The following is a 16348-nucleotide window of genomic DNA, read 5'->3' on the forward strand; positions in this document are numbered from 1 at the left end:
AACATTTGTTATTTTTTCTCTTGGTAGTTATAGCCATTCTAACGGGTGTAAGGTGATATCTCATCGTAGTTTTGATTTGCATTTCCCTAATGATTAGTGATGTTGAACATCTTTTCATGTGCCTGTTGGCCATCTGTGTATCTTTCTTGGAAAAATGTCTGTTCATATCTTCTGCTCATTTTTCGATTGGGTTGTTTGTTTTTTTGTTGTTGAGTTGTATGAATTCTTTATATATTTTGGAGATTAACCCCTTGTCAGATATATGATTTGTAAATATTTTCTCCAAGTTGGTGGGTTGTCTTTTTATTTTATTCCTGATTTCCTTTGCCTTGCAGAAGCTCTTTAGTCTGAAGAAGTCCCATTTGTTATTTTTCTCTTTTGTTTCCCATGCCTGGGTAGACAAGGGATTCAAAAAGATGCTTCTAAGACTGATAGCAAAGAGTGTACTGCTTATATTTTCTTCTAGGAGTTTTATGGTTTCACGTCTTACCTTCAATTCTTTAATTCATTTTGAGTCAATTTTTGTGTATAGCAAAAGACAATGGTCTAGTTTCATTCTTTTGCAAGTGGCTGGCCAGTTTTCCCAACACTATTTATTTATTTGGAGGAAGATTAGCCCTGAGTTAAGATCTGCCACCAATCCTCCTCTTTTTGCTGAGGAAAACTGGCCCTGAGCTAACATCCGTGCCCATCTTCCTCTCCTTTATATGTGGAACGCCTGCCACAGCATGGCTTATCAAGCAGTGCCATGTCTGCACCCGGGATCTGAACTGGCAAACCCCGGGCAGCCGAAGCAGAACGTGTGACTTAACCACTGTGCCACTGGGCCGACCCCAACACCATTTATTGAAGAGACTTTCCTTTCTTCATTGTATGTTCTTAGCTCCTTTGTCGAAGATTAGCTGTCCACAGATGTGTGGTTTTATTTCTGGGCTTTCAATTCTGTTCCATTGATCTGTATGTCTGTTTTTGTGCCAGTACCATGCTGTTTTGATTACCATAGCCTTGTAGTATATTTTGAAGTCAGGAATTATGATACCTCCAGCTTTGTTCTTTTTTCTCAGGATTGCTTTGGCCATTTGGTATCTTTCGTTGTTCCATATAAACTTTAGGATTCTCTGTTCTATTTCCGTGAAGAATATCATTGGGATTCTGATTGGGATTGCATGTAACCTATAGACTGCTTTAGATAATATGAGCATTTTAACTACATTTATTCTTCCAACCCATGAGCATGGAATATCTTTTCATTTCTTTACATAGTCATTGATTTCTTTCAGTAATGTGTCATGGTTTTCAGCTTATAGGTCTTTCATCCCCTTGGTTAAGTTTATTCCTAGATATTTTATTCTTCTTGTTGCAATTCTAAATGGGATTGTATTCTTGACTTCTCTTTCTGCTAGTTTGTTAAGAGTGTATAGAAATGCAACTGATTTTTCTAAGTTGATTTTGTATCCTGCAACTTTGCTGTGGTTGTTGATTTATTTCTAATAGTTTTCCAATGGATTCATTAGGGTTTTCTATGTAAAGGATCACGTCAGCCACAAACAGCAAAAGATTTACTTCTTCCTTTCCAATTTGGATGCCTTTTATGTCTTTTTCTTGCCTACTTGCTCTGGAAAAACCCCCAGTACTATGTTGAATAGGAGTGGCGAGAGTGGGCACCCTTGTCTTGTTCCTGTTCTCAGAAGGACGGCTTTCAGTTTTTCACCCTTAAGTACGATGTTGGCTGGCTGTGGGTTTGTCATATAGGGCCTTTATGATGTTGAGGTACTTTCCTTCTATATCCATTTTATTGAGAGTTTTTATCATAAATCGATGTTGGATCTTGTCAAATGCTTTCTCTGCATCTATTGAGGTGATCATGTGATTTTTATTCCTCATTTTGTTAGTGTGGTGTATCACATTGATTGACTTGCAGATGTTGAACCATCCCTGTGTCCCTGGTATAAATCCCACTTGATCATGGTGTATGATCCTTAATGTATTGCTGTATTTGGTTTCTCAATATTTTGTTGAGGATTTTGCCTCTATGTTCATCAGTGATATTGGCCTGTAATTTTCCATCTTTGTATTGTCCTTCTCTGGCTTTGGGGTCAAGGTGATGTTAGCCTCGTAGAATGTGTTAGGAAGTGTTCCATCTTCTTCAAGTTTTTTGAATAGTTTGAGAAGGATAGGTACTAAGTCTCCCTCAAATATTTGGTAGAATCCTCCAGCAAAGCCATCTGGTCCTGGATTTTTGATTCCTGTTTCAATTTCTTTACTTGTGATTTGTCTATTCAGATTCTCTATTTCTTCTTGATTCATTTTTGGGAGGTTGTATGAGCCTAAGAATTTATTTATTTCTTCTAGATTGTCCAATTTGTTGGCCTATCATTTTTCACAGTATTCTCCTGTAATTCTTTGTATTCCTGTCATCTCTATTGTAATTTCTCCTCTTTCATTTTTAATTTTATTTATTTGAGCCTTCTCTCTTTTTCCTTAGTGAGTCTGCCTAAGGGTTTGTCAATTTTATCTTCTCAAAGAACCAGCTCTTAGTTTCATTGATCCCCTCTGTTGTGTTTTTAGTCTCTATTTCATTTATTTCTGCTCTAATTTTTATTATTTCCCTCATTCTGCTGACTTTGGGCTTTGTTTATTCTTCCTTTTCTAGTTCTGTTAGTGTAGTTTGAGATGACATTTGAGATTTTTCTCACTTGTTGAGGTGGGCCTGTATTGCTATAAATTTCCCTCTTAGACCTGCTTTTGCTGCATCCCATAAGAATTGGTATGTTGTGTTTTCATTTTCATTTGTCTCCAGGTATTTTTTAATTTCTCTTTTGATTTCTTCATTGATCCAATGGTTGTTCAGTAGCATGTTGTTTAGTCTCCACATATTTATGACTTTTCTAGCCTTTTTCTTGTAGTTGATTTCTAGTTTCATAGCATTATGATCAGAAAAGATGTTTGATATGATTTCAATCTTCTTAAATTTGTTGAGTCTTGAATTGTTTCCCAACATATGGTCTATCTTTGAGAAGGTTCCATGCACACTTGAGAAGAATATGTATCCTGCTGCTTTTGGATGGAATGTTCTATTAAGTTCATCTTGTCTAGTATTTCATTCAAGGCCACTGTTTCCTTGTTGACTTTCTGTCTGGATGATCTACCCACTGATGTAAGTGAGGTGTTGAGGTCCCTACTATTATTGTGTTGCTGTCAGTTTCTCCCTCTAGGTCTGTTAGTAGTTGCTTTATGTACTTTGGTGCTCCTGTGTTAGGTGCATATATTGCATATATACTCATAAGTGTTATGTTCTCTGGTGGAATGTCCCTTTTATCATTATATACTGCCCCTCTTTGTCTCTCATTGTCTTTTTTATCTTAAAGTCTGCTTTATCTGACATAATTATGGCAACACCTGCTTTCTTTTGCTTGCCGTTTGCTTGGAGTATCATCTTCCATCCCTCCACTCTGAGCCTATGTTTATCTTTAGAGGTGAGATGTGTTTTGTCGAGGCAACATATTGTTGGGTCTTGTTTTTTAACCCATCCAGCCATGCTGTGTCTTTTGACTGGAGAATTCAATCCATTTATATTTGCAGTGATTACTGATATAGGAGGGCTTAATACTGCCATTTTCTCTCTTTTCCAGTTGTTCTATATTTCCATTGTTTCTTTTCCCTTGTATTTCTGATTGCTGTTTCAGTTTGGTGCTTTTCTGTGATGGTTTTCTCTTTATTTCTGATTTGTGGCTCTGCTCTGATTTTTTGTTTACTGGTTACCACGAGGTTTATATAAAAAAATCTCATAGATGGGATAGTCCATTTTAGGATAGCCTCTTGTCTCCATTAGCCCAGGCAGGTTCCATTCCTTTCCTTTTCCCCTTCTGAGTTATTGTTGTTACAAATTGTTCTTTTCTGTGTTGTGAGTTTGTGACTAAATTGAAGTGTTTATAGTTATTTTTAATGCTTTCTTTCCCTTTGTCTTTTATGCTATAATTAGGTGTTTACTAACCTATTCTGATATAGAGCTCAAATTTTTCTGATTCTGTTTATCTGCTTGTTCAATGTTTTGCAAATCTTTGCTTTTTAGTTTCAGATGGGAAGGCTCCTTTCAATGTTTCTTTTAATGGAGGCCTAGTGGTGATGAACTCCCTCAGCTTTTGTTTATCTGGAAAACCTTTTATTTCTCCACCATATCTGAAGGATATTTTCTCTGGGTAGAGTATTGTTGGCTGAAAGTTTTTGTCTTTCAGTATTTTGAATATATCATTTGATTCTCTCCTACCACGTAAGGTTTCTGCTGGGAAATCCACTGAAAGCCACCTTCAGATGTATGGCTGTGTGGATCTTTCAGACGTCCTATTGTGCTGTGTAGGGAATCTTCTGTTGGTTAATGAATGTACGTTTAGTTATAACTTACAGGGCAGAGACAAAGGGAACAACTCCCTCTGCCTTGAAGCTGAAGTCACTCTCTGTTCATTCTTTATCATAGAGTTCTAGATCCTATTCCATTCTTTCTCCTTTGCATTTCTATATAAATTTTAGAGTCAGTTTGTCAATTTTTATAAAAGAGACTGCTTTTGTGCTTATATGTTGAGATTGCATTGAATCTACATGTTCATTTTGGGAGAACTGACATCTTGATAATATCAAGTCTTCCAATCCATGAACATGGTATAACTCTCCACTTATTTAGGTCTCTAATTTCAACAGGATTTTGTAGTTTTCAAGATACAAGTCTTGTACATATTTTATGCTATTACAGATATTTTTCATTTTTCAATTATTCATTGAAAGTATGTAGAAGTACAATTTATTATTGTATATTGACCTTACATCCTGTGACCTTGCTAAATTCACTTTATTAGTGCTCATAGCTTTACAAATAGATTCCTTAAGACTATTACACACACAATCACGCCTTCTGTGAATAAAGACATCTTTACTTCTTCCTTTCCAATCTGTTTGCTTTTTATTCCCTTTTTCTTGCCTTATTGCACTGGCTAGCACCTTCAGTAAAATAAAGGTAGTCACAGAAAACATTTTTGCCTTGTTCCTGATCGTGCAGGAAGCAATCAATCTTCCACCATTGAGCATGATTTTAGCTACAGGATTTTTGTAGATGCTTTTATCATGTTGGAAAAGTTCCTTTCTATTTTTAGTTTGCTGAGAGTTTTTATTATGAATGGGAGTTGGACTTTGTCAAATGCTTTTTCTGCATCTTGAGATTATCATAAGGTTTCTCTCTTATATTCTGTTAATATGGCAGATAAAATTGATTTCCCAATGTAAATCAACTTTGTGTTCATTGGGAAAACTCCACATGATTATAATGTGTTATCCTTTTAATATACCATTGCAATCATTTTGCTATTTTCTTAAGAATTTTTGCATTTATGTTCACAAGGAACTTTGGTCCATTGCTCATTTTTCTTGTAATGTCTAGTTTTCCTATCAGTATAGTGCTGGCTTCATAAAATGATTTAAGTAATCTCACATTCTGAAAGAGTTTATGAAATCGTGGTATTCATTCTCCCTTAAAGATTTGAAAGAACTCACACTTCAGTCTTGGAGTGCTTTTTGTGGGAAGATTTTTAATTATAAAGGCAATGTCTTCAATAGGTATAGGGCTATCCAGGCTTTCTCTATGTTCTTGACTATTTTTGATAATTTGTGTTTTTCAAGAAAATTTTCCACTTTAAGTTGAATTTATTGGCCTGTTGTCCATAATATTATTATTTTCCTTCCGATGTCTGTAGGATCTATGATGATGTCCCCTTGTTCGTTCTCAATATTGATCATTTGTGTCTTCTCTTTTTTTATTGATGTCTAGAGGTTGATCAAATTTATTGATCTTTCCACCTTTGGCTTTATTGGTTTTTCTCTATTATTTGTCCATTTTCTAATTTGTTGGTTTCCTTCTACTCTGGGTCTAATTTGCTCCTCTTTTTATAGGGGTGAGGTTTAGCCAGTCAATTCAAGACCTTTCTTCTTTTCTGATATAACCATTTCAAACTATAAATTTCCTGCCAAGCCCTGCTTTAGCTCTGTCTCATAAATTTGTAAATCTTGTATGATCATTTTCGTTCAATTCAAAATATTCTCTAATTTTTATTTCTATTTCTCCTGTGGCCCATTGGCTGTTTAGAATTATGTAGTATGCTCTCCAAATATTTGGATTATTAATGTCTTTTTCTGTTATTTATTTCTAATTTAATTATATTATTCTAAGAAAACATACTATGTTTGTCTTTCAAATTTATTGAGGGTTTTTTTTGTTTGTTTTTCGTTTTGGTGAGGAAGATTGGCCCTGAGTTAACATCCATTGCCGATCTTCCTCTTTTTGCTTGAGGAAGATTGTCCCTGAGCTAACATCTGTACCAGTCTTCTCCCATTTTGTATGTGGGATGCTGCCACAGAATGGCTTGATGAGTGGTGCATTGGTCCACATCTGGTATCCATGCACCCCAGGACGCCAAAGCAGAGACTGTGAACTTAACCACTATGCTACCAGGCTGGCCCCTTGGGTTTTTTTTTAATGACCTAGCACATGGTCTATCTTGGCCAATGTTCCATTTGCACTCGAAAAGAATGGACTCCCTGCTGTTGTTAGGCAGCATGTTCTATAATTGCTCTTTAGCTCATGTTTTATAGGGCTGTTCAAGTCTTCCATATCCTTAACTTATTTTATGTCTACTTGTTCTATTCATAACTGAGAGAGGAGCATGGAAATTTCTAACAATAACTGTGGTTTTATCTATTTCTCCTTTCAGTTCTGTCAGTTTTTACTTCATGGATTTTGGAACTCTGTTAGTAAGTGCATACACATTTAGCATCATTTTCTCTTCTTGATGAACTTACCCCTTTATCATTATGATATGATACTCTTTGCCCTCATAATATTCCTTGTTCTAAAGTCTGCTTTGTCTGACATTGAAATATCCATGCCAGTTTTCTTTGGATTAGCATTTGCATGGCATATATTTTTCCTTCCTTTTACTTTTAAGTTATTTGTATCTTTATATTTATCCAGTCTGACCATCTCTATCTTTTAATCAGAAGGCTGAGACTATTTACTCAGTGTAATTATCAATGTAGTTTGACTTAGGGCCAGCCCCGGTGGCCTAGTGGGTAAGTCTGGCGTGCTCCACTTCAGCAGCCTGGGTTTGGTTCCAAGGTTGGGCCTTCACTACTCATCAGTGGCCATGCTGTGGTGACAGCTCACATACAAAATAGAGGAGGACTGGCCACAGATGTTAGGTCAGAGCAAAGCTTCCTCAGGAAGATTTGAGGAATTCTGAGGGGCTGGCTTAGTGGTGTAATGGTTAAGTTCATGAGCTCCGCTTCAGCGGCCCAGGGTTTATAGTTTAATATTCTGGATGCAGACCTAGTGCCGCTTGTTAAGCCACACTGTGGTAGCATCCCACATAAAATAGAGGAAGATTGGCACAGATGTTAGTTCAGTGACAATCTTCCTCAAGCAAAAAGAGGAAGATTGGCGATGGATGTTAGCTCAGGGCCAGTCTTCCTCACACATGCACAAAAAATTAGTTTGATTTAAGTCTACTATATTTCTATTTGTTTCCTATTTATCCCATCTGTTCTCTCTTCCGTTTTTCCTCTTTTCCTGTCTCCTTTTGGAATAATTGAGTATTTTTTTAGCATTCCATTTTATCTCACTATTGCCTTAATAGTCATACTCTTTTTCGTTTTTAGGTGGTTGTACTAGAGTTGAGAAAATGTATCTTTAGCATACCACAGTCTTCCACGTGAAACAGGAATGCAACATTTCACGTACAATGTAACAGCATTACAATAGCATGTTTCCATTTCCCCCTCCTGGTGGCGTTATTGTCATTCATTTTACTTCTACATATTGTTATAAAGCCCATAACATATTGTTACGATTTTTGCTTTAAACAATTATCTTTTAAAAAATTAAAAACCACAAAAAGTCTTCTATATTTTTACGTTGTACTCTTCATTCCTTTGTGTAGACCTGAGCTTCCAACTGGTAGAACTTTCCTCCCGCTTAAAGACCATCCTTTAGCATTTCTTGTAGTGCAGGTCTGCTGGAGACAAATTCTCACAGATTTGGTTTATCTGAAGATGCTTTACTTCAACTTCAATTTTAGAAAATATTGTGCTGGATAGAATATATATATTAACAGTTGTTTTTTTTCCTTTAGTCATTTTAAAGGTGTCATTCCATTGTCTTCTGGTTTGTATTTTCTGGCCAGAAGTCAGCATTTTTTATCTTTGTTCTCCTATATGTATTGTGTTTCTTTGGCTGGTTTTAATATTTTCTTTATACCACTGTAAGATTTGAGTAATTTGATTACAAAGAGCCTTGAGTGGTTTTCTTTGTGCTCATTCTACTTTAGGTTCACCGAGCTTCCTAGATTTATGAGCTATAGTTTTCATCAATTTTCCTTTTTTATACACTTTTTCTTTAATTATTACTTTTATATGCCCCCCCCCCCCGAGACTCCAATTACATGCATAGTTACCAGTTAAAATTGTTTCATAGGTCACTGAGGCTCTAATCATTTTTTCAGTCTTTTCTCTCTGTTTCAGTTTGAATAATTTCTATTACTATTTGTTTGTTGATATTTTCTTTTGTGTCTTTAATCTTCTCTTAAACCCACCCTATGAAGTTTTCATTTCAGCTGTTGTATTTGTCGTGTTTAGATATTTTATTTGGTTCTGTTTCATAGTTTTTCTTTCCTCATGTCCATATTTTCCTTTAAATCCTTGGCATATTTATATTGGGTCATTTAAGGTCTGCTTCTACTAATTCCATCATCTTTGTCATCTCTGGATCTGTCTATTTAAACTGATTTTTTCTTTTTTATTGGTCACACTTACCTCCTTCTTCTCGTGTCTGCTGATTTTTGATTGGATGCTGGATATTGTGACACTTCCTTTATGGAATGTCTGGATTTTTTTTCTTTCTTTAAAGTGTTAAATTGTGGGGGCCGGCCTGGTGGTGCAGTGGTTAAGTTAACACGTTCCACCTTGGTGGCCCAGGGTTTACCGGTTCGGCTCCTGGGTGCGGACATGGCACCACTTGGCAAAAGCGATGCTGTGGTAGGCATCCCACATATAAAGTAGAGGAAAATGGGCATGGATGTCAGCTCAGGGCCAGTCTTCCTCAGCAAAAATAGGAGGATTGGCAGCAGATGTTAGCTCAGGGCTAATCTTCCTCAAAGAAAAAGTGTTAAATTGTGGAAAGGGGTGTTTAAGTTCCCAAACTCCAGTGTCTATCTCCTTACCTCAGTGAGTCTCCTGTGTTCTGCTTGGGATCCCACTTCCTGCACTGAAGCCCAGAAAGTACCTCCAGGCAAAATTCTAGGGAGATCAGAAGGATCCCCTCATTGGTTTCTCTTCACTGAGTGATCATAGTCTTGTGCTGTCTGCTATCCAATATCTGAAAACAGTTTGATGTAAATTGTTCATGTATCTAATTATTTATAACAGGAGGACAAGTTCAGTACCAGTTGCTCCATCATGGCCAGAAACAGAATTCTGTTCACTCATTTTCAATTTTTTTTCTGTTCTTCAGAGTGGATGATTTCTATTGATCTGTCTTCAAGTTTACTAATTCCTTTTTCTGCTGTCTCCAATATGCTGTTAAGCCCGTTCAGTGACTTTTTCATTTCAGTTATTGTACTTTTTTGTTCTAGAATTTCCATCTGTTTCATGTTTATTGTTTCTGTTTCTCTGCTCATTCACTAAGATCACATTTTCCTTCAATTATTTGAACATATTTTTAATAGCTCCTTTAAAGCCATTGTCTACAAAATCCAATATCTGGGCCATCTTGGGGTTTCTTTCTATAAGTTTAGTTTTTCCCCTTACTATGGTTCACATTTTCATGTTTCTTTGCATATCTGATGATTTTTTGTTGTGTCCTGGACATTTTGGATGGTATAGTTTAGAAACTGGGTTCTGTTGTCTTTCTTTGATGAGTGTTAATTTTTGTTCTTGTAGGCAGTTCCGTTCCTGGCTGATCATCTTGAAATTGTGCAGGCTTGGTTTTTTACTTCTTAGGGCATATATGTGAAAAGTCCAGGCATTTCCTAAGCCCTCTAACTTTTTTTTTTATTTTAAAGATTTTATTTTTTTCCTTTTTCTCTCCAAAGCCCCCCGGTACATAGTTGTATATTCTTCGTTGTGGGTCCTCCTAGTTGTGGCATGTGGGACGCTGCCTCAGCGTGGTTTGATGAGCAATGCCATGTCCGTGCCCAGGATTCGAACCAACGAAACACTGGGCCGCCTGCAGCAGAGCGCGCGAACTTAACCATTCTCCCACGGGGCCAGCCCCAGCCCTCTAACTTTGTAAGACTCAACATCCAAACTCTGTTTCTCCCGTGGATTTTAGTTTTAGGAAAGGTCTATAGTGTGCAAGGTTTGGCAAACTGTGGAATGCAGGCCATAGACAGCCTGCTCTGTTTTTATGAATAAACTCTTATCAAAACAAAGTCCCACCCATTCATTTGCATAGCATCTATGGAGTCTTTGATGATACAATGGCAGAGTTGAGTAGTTATTTATTATTACTTCTGCAATGGTGAAATTGTCTATTTCTCCTTGTATTTACTTCAGGTCTTGCCATATACTTCATGTTTAGAATTGTGTATCTCCTGATGAATTGAATTTTGTCATTAGATAATAATTATTTATGTCTCCAGTAGTGTTTTTTGTCTGAAGGCCTAGTTTTTAAAATATTAGTATGGCTATATCAGCTTTCTTTTGGTTAGTATTCAACTGATATAACTTTATCTTTTGAGTTAATTTTTAAAAATTTAAATCAAAGTACTAAGTGGACATTGTTTAAAAAGCCACACAGTCCAAAAAGATTCATAATAAACACTTGTGGTTCCCTACCCAACTCCTCACTACGCTCCCCACTCCTTGAAGTCTTCTTTCCAAAGGCACTTTTGATTCCCACCTTACTTCTAAATAATACGCATATACTACAGTGTTTTAGTTAGTGATTTTTAGATTTGTATCTATTGACTTCCTGTCTGATACAACTATTGCCTCATCTCCCTCTTGCTCATTCCAATATATTATAATTTCTGACTAAATAAGTATTTGGGGTTTCTATTATCATGGCTATGCAATTATTCGTAGCTGAGCATTTTAGTGTACTATGATTACATTTCTTTTTTTTTTTTTTAAAGATTTTATTATTTATTTATTTTTTCCTTTTTCTCCCCAAAGCCCCCTGGTACATAGTTGTGCATCCTTAGTTGTGGGTCCTTCTGGTTGTGGCATGTGGGACCCCACCTCAGCGTGGCTTGATGAGTGGTGCCATGTCCGCGCCCAGGACTTGAACCAGCGAAACCCTGGGCCACCGAAGCGGAGAGCGCAAACTTAACCACTTGGCCATAGGGCCGGCCCCTCATTTCTTTTCTTATTTTTTTAAAATTTCCTGAAGTTGACAATTGTTTTGATGTTTTTTTCTTTGTACTCATTGATAATTCCTGCACCTTCCCAGAGTTTCTTTTTCTTGGAGGCGTGTCCTAAACAATTCCATTTTTCCTGCTTTTGGATTAATTTATTTTTAGGCCTACTGCAAAGCTATCATCTTGGGAGTCTGTTGTCATCCTAGGAATTCTTTCTTCCTTTCCTTTGATTAGGATTCTCTGTTTGCTGGATCACATGTCTTACTCATTCTTGGTTTGTTTGGTTTGCTTAAAAAAAGAATGGGAGCACATTTTTTGGGTTAGAAAAGCAGTAATTCAACAACAGGTAGGGTAATGCCAGCTCTTGAAATTTCTGTCCTTTAAGCTATAGTGACCAATCTAAGCTGGTTGTCCTTTATGGCAGTTGCACTGCCATTGTGGGATCTCCCTTCATCATCTTCCTTAACTTTTGCCTCTCTCTTATGTTAGGTCTCCTGTTTTCTGTATGTATATCTTTTCTGGTTTTTTGGTTTATGCCCTTATTTTGGAAGAACATGTCCTCCAGTAGCTTCTTGAGAAAGGATGCATGGGAAGCCAAAATCTTTGAGATTTTGTATGTCTGCAAAAATGTTTATTTTACCCTCACATTTACTGAATAGTTTAGCTGGGTATAGAATTCTAGGTTGGTGTATTAGTTAAGGAATAGACTCCAATATTCTATAGTTCAAATAAGACAGTTTATTCCTCTCTTGTATTGATAGTCCAGAGGAAGCAGGTAGGAAGACAAGGCCATCCAAGCCCCCAGTTTCTTTCCAACACATCGTCCCATCATTCTCTAGGTCAATCCTAAGGCAACTTAGCAGCAACACGTCTGAATTCAAGCCCACAGGAAGGGGCAAGAACAGAAGTGGAGAGCAAGCAATTTCCTTTAAAATTGTGACCAAGAGAGTTGCACACACTCTGCTCATGTTCTATTGGTCCCTGTGGGGCGAAGTTATTCTCTAGTCCATCTTTTTACTCAGCGTGTTGCCTTTTCAGGTCCTGGTTTTACACAGGGGTCTAGATCCAATATTCATGTGAGGGCTCTGTGTTAATTTTCTCTATTATGTATGTGAAGCCCATTAAAACTCAAAATTCCAGGCCCCAGGGATAGGCAGAGGCCTGAGCAGAACTATCAGCTTAAGCCCTTAGGCTTCCCAACACTTTGAGTAGCATGCCCACCCGTCACCACTGTCTCCAAGGCCCCACGTGGTCTGGGCTGCCGTCTTGCTGCCCACATCCTTCCCTCTCCTTGCACACCAGGCTCTTGCCCCTCTGGCTTCCTTGCTGTTCCTAGAGCTCACCAAGGTCTTTCCCACCTCTTGGCCTTTCACGTGCCGTTCCCTCTGCCCGAAAGACTCTTCCCCAGATATCCATTTGGCTTGCTCCCTTCCCATGTTCTGCTCAAATGTCACTACCTCCAAGACTTTTGCTGACCACTGTGAGCCAAGAGCCCCTCATCGCTACCCACCCCTCCAGCTTTCACTTCTCCTCAGAGCACCCATCACCACTGCCATGCTATCATATTTTATTCATTTGTTCATGGTCCGACTCTCCCACTAGATATGTGCCTAGGTAGTTGATTTAGAAAGTGATTCCAGGAAGCAGGAGTGAGGGAAGGGATGTGAACAGAGGAGGAGGAGCCAATACAAGGATACACTCCCAGGCTCTTCTGAGGAGACTTGAATGATGGCTCAGAACTGTCAGGGGAAGAAAGAGAGAAGCCTGTATACCTTCGCTGCTGGCTCCTTTGGTCAAGGGTGGCCCCCACAGGTGTTTAATTCTCCTGCCCTTCTGGGTTGCGTGTGTGTCAGAGAAGCTCTGGGGCGAGAAGCAAGAGGCTCAGGCTTGAGGTGCTCAGGTTGTCCCTGTGCAACGCTGGCTGCAGTCTGGGTGGAGGTGTGGCTGCAGCAGTGGGTGGGGCTGATACTATGCTACAGGGACCTTATATGGATATCTCCTGCTTCGCTCTTTCCCAAGCACTTAGATGAGTGACCAGATGCAGTAAACACTCATAGGGTATTTGTTGAATCAATGAATGGTGCTGCAGTCCAATGGGGAAAAGGCAAGCACAATGAGTTAGAAAATAAAGTGGGCCATGGGTTTATGATGGGTAAATACAGGCTGTCACAGGGCCTGCAGCAGGAGCCTCACTAGTCTATGGAGGAGAGAGGACTTTCTGGAGGAGATGGCCCTTAAGCTGAAATCTGGAAGATGCACAGGCATTAACTGCACAGCTGACTTATAAAACACTTGTCCATCTAAGTAAAAATATCAGTGATAAGGGGCTGGCCCGGTGGCATAGTGCTTAAGTTCGCGTGCTCTGCTTCGGCAGCCAGGGGTTTGCAGGTTCAGATCCTGGGCGCAAACCTACACGCTGCTCGTTGGGCCGTGCTGTGGTGGCATCCTACATACAAAATAGAGGAAGATTGCTACAGATGTTAGCTCAGGGACAATGTTCCTCACACACACACACACACAAAATCAGTGATAGAAATCATAGGTAACATTTACCAGGGTTTTTCCATGGGCCAGGAAATCTGCCGAATGCTAGATGGGTCTGGTTTTTAACCCTGTAACATGTGGACCGTTTGGTCCATTTTACCCGGGGGAAGCCTGAAGCTCAGAGTCAAGTGACTTGCAGTGTCAGGGTAGAGAGGACCATTTCCAACCACTTTACACAAGGTGACTGAGGCCCAAAGCAGAGCAGCAACTTGCCCACAGTCACAGGAAGTTAATGGCAAAGCAGGGACTGAAATCCAGGTCTCCTAACTCCTGGGCTTGTGTCCCTTCTCCAGAGCTGGCCAAATAGAATAGGGGCTCAGGAAGGAGGGAGGCGGAGGGGGAATTAAACACGGCCAGGCTGAGCTGGGTGGGCACTCCCTCCCCAGCTATTACCAGAAGAAGCTGAAGGAAGGCACCTGTAAGGCCCGAGAGATGGAATCGGCCATTGGCCGGCTGCGGGCCCGGAAGAAGCTTCCCTACAACCCCCAGCAGGCAGACACCGTGGAAGTTCCAGAAGGAAGGGTCCTTAGGATCCTGAGCCGGCTGAAGCAGCAAGACTATGGTGAGGGCCCTGGGCACAGTGGGGGCTCTGCTTTCCTGGTCACCTGGCCTCTTTCCCTGGGTCCCCCCACAGCCAGACCCAGGGGCTGGGAGAACGGGTTCCCCACTTTGGGCTTAACTGTGTGCATCAGCCACAGCCCATCTCCAGCCCCGCTGCCTTAGCCCTGAGCCCAGGTGGGTCCCAAGAGCCTGGACTGAGAAGGGGGAGGGACTAGCAATCCCAGCTCACCAATTTTTGAACACCCAGTGGGGTCACTCACTGTGCTAGGCCCTTTGCAGATGCGCTAGAACTTAATCCTCATAACCACATATTTACCCCATTTTACAGATGAGAAAACAAACTGAGAAAGATTAAGCAACTTGCCCAAGGCCCCACAGCTAGCGTGCGTCAGAAAGGGGAGTTTATATGCCGATCTGACTACAAAATCTGTGCTCTTTAACTGGGCAAGGCTGCCTCCCCATAATAGTAGGTACTATTTATTAGGCACCTGCTGTGTGCCACTTGACAGGCTAGGAGCATTCCAGAGTTTCTCTAGAGTGTGCCTACCAGACTTTGCCAGGACCCATCACAAAGACATCCGCTCCTTCTTAAGCCATTAGCCCTTACTCTGTGCTCAGCATCCACCTGAGTGCTTTGCATCTATTATCTTTTTAATCCTCATCAACAACTCTGTGAGGTGGGTACCACCATCATCTCCAGCTTATACAGAAGCTCAGAGAGGTTAAGTGATTTGCCCAAACCCATGCAGCTCATTAGGTGGCAAAGCCAGGATTTCACCTGGGCCTGCCTGCCTCCCAATGCTGGGCATGCTCTGAAGCATTCCCCTCCCCTGCTTCCGCCTCCCTTGCCAGCTGCCAACTTGCAGAGCCCCTATGCCCAGGTGCCCTGCATCCCGCTCTGCCCACGGCTGGACAAGAAGACGGTCCGCCGGAAGCAGGGCAGCCACTACGTGCTGGACCAGTGCACCCCTCCCAGCCTGGCCCCTGACATCCGCAGCCTCTTCTTCCAGTCAGGATCTCAAGGAAACAGGTGGGTACTCAGAGGGCAGGGGCCCCAACTCAGGCCCATCTACTCCCTTCCTTATTGGCCTAACCCAAAGGAATCCATCCTTCCAAGAGATGACGCCCGGGAGACTGTTGCTCCACAGTGGAGAGAGAAAAGGATGGAAGGGGGAAGAAACTAACCTTTTGAGGGCCTGTGTACCGGGTAGACTGATCGTAAGTCAGGGTACTTATACCTTCCTGTGCCCAGGACTCAGTGGCACATATCGTCTTTCTCTTAGGGTGGCACTACCTGCCTTTCTCACGCAGGGGGTTTAACTCTCAAGTCCCTTGCCCAAGTCTAATTCCATGCCAGGAGTAGCAGGAAACAGGCTTAGCAGCTGGGCAGAGGGAGGCTTCCCCACAGCAGGGCCCCTCCAGGCACCTTGGGATAAAAAGCACACTGGGCTCGGAATCGGCCCCAGTCAGACTGCGGGCTCCGCCACTTCCCAGGGAGGGCCTCCTCCTCTCCTGGGCACACAGGGAAGGCTCACTTCCTCTCACCCTTCTCCCCCACCTCTCTCCCTAGGGAACACGGCTCTGATAGCCGAAAGTGGCTCAGCTCCGTGCCAGCACGAACGCATTGACCCTGTGGAGTCCTGACTCTAGCAGCTGTTCAAGGCCTGCAGATGGACATGTCATTAGGCAGGGACCGCTGCTGGATTTTGCTTTTGTGGCCTGGCAAGCCAATAAACAACAAGAACCTCAGCCTCTGTGCCTGGTGCCAGGGAAGGGCCCCAGGTTTTCATCCTCCCACTTGGCTCTCAGAGTACAGGGCCCCAGCCTCCCTCAGGCTTCAGAACCCC

At 40.9% G+C, this 16348-nt stretch overlaps 1 protein-coding gene across 1 annotated transcript in view; it reads left to right on the forward strand.

The window, feature by feature from the left end:
- LOC124239592 (spermatogenesis-associated protein 21-like) overlaps positions 1 to 16129 on the forward strand; it is a 34815-nt gene extending 18686 nt beyond the window's left edge. Inside the window, exons 7-9 of the mRNA XM_046661775.1 lie at positions 14327 to 14502; positions 15354 to 15531; positions 16072 to 16129. Coding sequence (XP_046517731.1) covers positions 14327 to 14502; positions 15354 to 15531; positions 16072 to 16129 — 412 coding nt within the window. The remainder of the gene's footprint in view (positions 1 to 14326; positions 14503 to 15353; positions 15532 to 16071) is intronic.
- Positions 16130 to 16348: the final 219 nt, after the last annotated feature.

This window comes from Equus quagga, chromosome 5, assembly GCF_021613505.1.
Source record: "Equus quagga isolate Etosha38 chromosome 5, UCLA_HA_Equagga_1.0, whole genome shotgun sequence".
Taxonomy (NCBI): domain Eukaryota; kingdom Metazoa; phylum Chordata; class Mammalia; order Perissodactyla; family Equidae; genus Equus; species Equus quagga.